This window comes from Arachis ipaensis, chromosome B05 (genome assembly GCF_000816755.2).
Source record: "Arachis ipaensis cultivar K30076 chromosome B05, Araip1.1, whole genome shotgun sequence".
Taxonomy (NCBI): Eukaryota; Viridiplantae; Streptophyta; class Magnoliopsida; order Fabales; family Fabaceae; genus Arachis; species Arachis ipaensis.
Genome location: NC_029789.2, coordinates 74,769,314 through 74,772,190, shown reverse-complemented (window position 1 = coordinate 74,772,190; position 2,877 = coordinate 74,769,314). Strand labels below are relative to the sequence as shown.

The following is a 2,877-nucleotide window of genomic DNA, read 5'->3' as shown; positions in this document are numbered from 1 at the left end:
ATGAGATTGTTATTCTTTCATAGTATATGACAATTATAGCACAAAATCTCATGAAATTGCATTAATTCTTCCATGGTTGATTGAATCAAAGGAAACATGAAATTCTACCCAATTGGCTTACTTATGGTTCAAAAAAGTGCATAAAACTAAATGAAAACAAAGGAAAAAGACTAGTGAAACTAGGCTAAGATGACTTGTCATCACCCTGTGGGATCGACCTCACTCTAAGTGAGTTTTACTACTTGATGCGACCTGGTATACTTGCCGGTTAGATTTGTGTGTTTGGAAATTTGTTTTTCCACAAAAACACCATCAAGTTTTTTTCCAAATCAGTTGATCTAAGTTGCCAAGTTTTAAAATACTCCTTAGAACCTACTTGTCCAAGCATATCCTAGTACACAAACACCACAGGCATATGTCCTAGGGTCCAAGCTATTGGTGTCTAGCCTTATTGTTTGTTTCTTTGCCAACTTTTGGCTTTTTCTTCTTTCTTTTTCTTTCTGTTTCGGCATATTTTCAAGGGCTTTCATTAATTGAAGGATCATAGCAGCAAACTAGCTTAAGCTTCAAGAAACAAGTCATTCTGCAACATTTATTCCATGAGCTAATAGTTGAATAAACACACACCACCACTAACTTTCATTCTAACTTTTGCAACATTGAACAATTACTTTTCTAAATCAAACATCTTTCTTTTATTCAAACAGCAAGGGAGACAAGACAAAGTGTTCAAGCTGATGAGTGATGACATTTATTATACAGATATTTTATTCTTACTTAACTACTAATGTAAACAAAAGAAATAGTAAAACATGAAGCAATTGGAGGCATGTCATGTTTCAGACATGCATCTTCCTTATTTAAGTAAAAGTAAGAAAAGGAGCTTCACCACCTCTATTTGTCAGGCATTTCCATTCTTTTGGATTTGCTGGATTCTCCCTTCCTCTTCTTCCTCGTCTGTGTATAATCTTGAGCTTCTTCACGAGGACATCTTCTTTCCCAAACAGGATCTGTGAGACCTGAGAGCCCAACTGCCTCTAATCTTTGGAATGCTACCTGGGTATTAAGTTGAGACTTTGCTGCCTGGCGGTCTCTAAGTTCTTGGCATTGATCGAATGATTTGATTTGTGGATTTAGTACTGGCATGCAGCGGGTTAAATATTCCAACCTTGCTTGTACATCCTCATTACAATCTGATTGTTGCACATGTCTAACCTCTCCAATGGTGTGATGAATATTCTTCCACTGGTACAGGTTGTGAGTATATTCCCCATACTTGGCTTGAGTTAGGAACATTTTGTCATATGATTCTTTAAGATTTGCTGTTTGTTCCTTCTGTCCTTCAAGAATATTGGCTTGGAATTCTTGTTGTTGGGCCATTGATTGTTGCTGCCAGCTCTCCAATCTTTCCTCCATTCTGTGTTGCCAAGCTTCATTTTGCTCCCTGTCCTTTGAATATTGTTCTCGGTGCTCTAGATATTGCTCTTGTTGTTGCAGATAGAGTTCCTGTTGCCTTGAATACTGCTCTTGTGCTCTCATATTCTGTTGTGATATTTCATCAAGAACTTCCTGCAATTGACTCATATCTATGATACCCTGAGCTTGTTCATCCCTCCTGTGTGACCTTCTTCTTCTGTGAGTTCTTTCTTCTTCTTGATCTTCCTCCTCCTCTTCATTAAGGCCTTCCATTTTTCTCTTTGTAATTCCTCTGGTTCCTTTCACCTTCTCTGTATCTTCATCCTCGAAGAGCACTCCAGCTTTGTTACATAATCTCAGGATCGTGCTTGGGTGCCCAAGCCTACCCGATTTGTTTGTGTCTTCAGCCATCTCCTGGATACTATCTGCTATGAGTTGGGCAAGGTCGATTTTCCCACCATGTAGGATGCAGTATGTCAGGAGAGCTCTCTTGATTATGACTGATGAGGTATTCGCAGTGGGGAGTATTGATCCCCTTACCACCTCATACTACCCCTTTGCCTCAGGTCTGAGATCAAGTCTCTTCAGACAACTTGGGGTTCGCTGTGAGTCTCTTTCCCAGTCTCTTCCTTCAATACATAACCCCTCCAATATTTCATCAGGATCATTATCACCACGCAGTCTGTCTTCATAGCTAAGCTCATCATAAGTTATGGTTCTCAACTTTAGAGCTCTTGTGATTGATGGTGGGCTAAAGTCCACTTCAACACCTTTGACATAACTTTTGTATGATGGGCTGTCTTCGTTCTTCTTAACCGCATTGGCGTAAAACTCCCTTATCATCATAGCACTAATATCAGTGAGAGGACGACACAGAAGATCCCATCTTCTTTCCTTGGTGATTTGTCGCACAATGGGGTATTCTCCCTCCCTTAGTTCGAACCCCATTTCAGGGATGACAATCTTTGTTTTCATGAGTCTATTGTATCTGGCTTCATGAAATTGGGATTTGAACCTCTTTGTGTCATAGGATGGAGGTTCTGTCACCATTGGTTCCTTTCCTGGTCTTCTTTTTGAACTTGAAGGAGCCATTGAATATGTGTGTGAATAAGAGATAAGTGGGGTTGTGTTTAGAGTGATGTTCGGTTTTATTGTGAAGAGAAAAAGGAAATTGTGTGCTTTGAGTGAGAGTGGCCTGTATGAAAGTGTTCTTTATGATGTGTTGGAGGCTATTTATGGACAAGGTTTCCAAGTTTCCTAACAAGATCACAAGAGAGGATTGCATTCGGTTATGATGATGAAGGGTGATGATTGAGTTGAATAGTATAGAAATTCATGAAATGAATGGCCTGCATGTATTGTTGAAGCTTGACAAGGATTCTCTTCCTATTGGTTGCATGCTTTTTCGGTGTCCAATGGTGCATGCATGCAGATTTTGCTTTCCAAGATTGGCACACCTCT

The 2,877-nt window shown here is 39.7% G+C and overlaps 1 protein-coding gene across 1 annotated transcript; it reads right to left on the bottom strand.

The window, feature by feature from the left end:
• On the bottom strand, positions 895 to 1,827 carry LOC107640717 (putative uncharacterized protein DDB_G0271606). The gene has a single exon (XM_016344219.1). The coding sequence runs from the start codon at positions 1,825 to 1,827 to the stop codon at positions 895 to 897; it is 933 nt and encodes a 310-aa protein (XP_016199705.1).

What these genes read in the sequence shown, in the direction of transcription:
- LOC107640717 (XM_016344219.1), bottom strand. Translation starts at nt 1,827, where the DNA reads ATGGCTGAAGACACAAACAAATCGGGTAGGCTTGGGCACCCAAGCACG.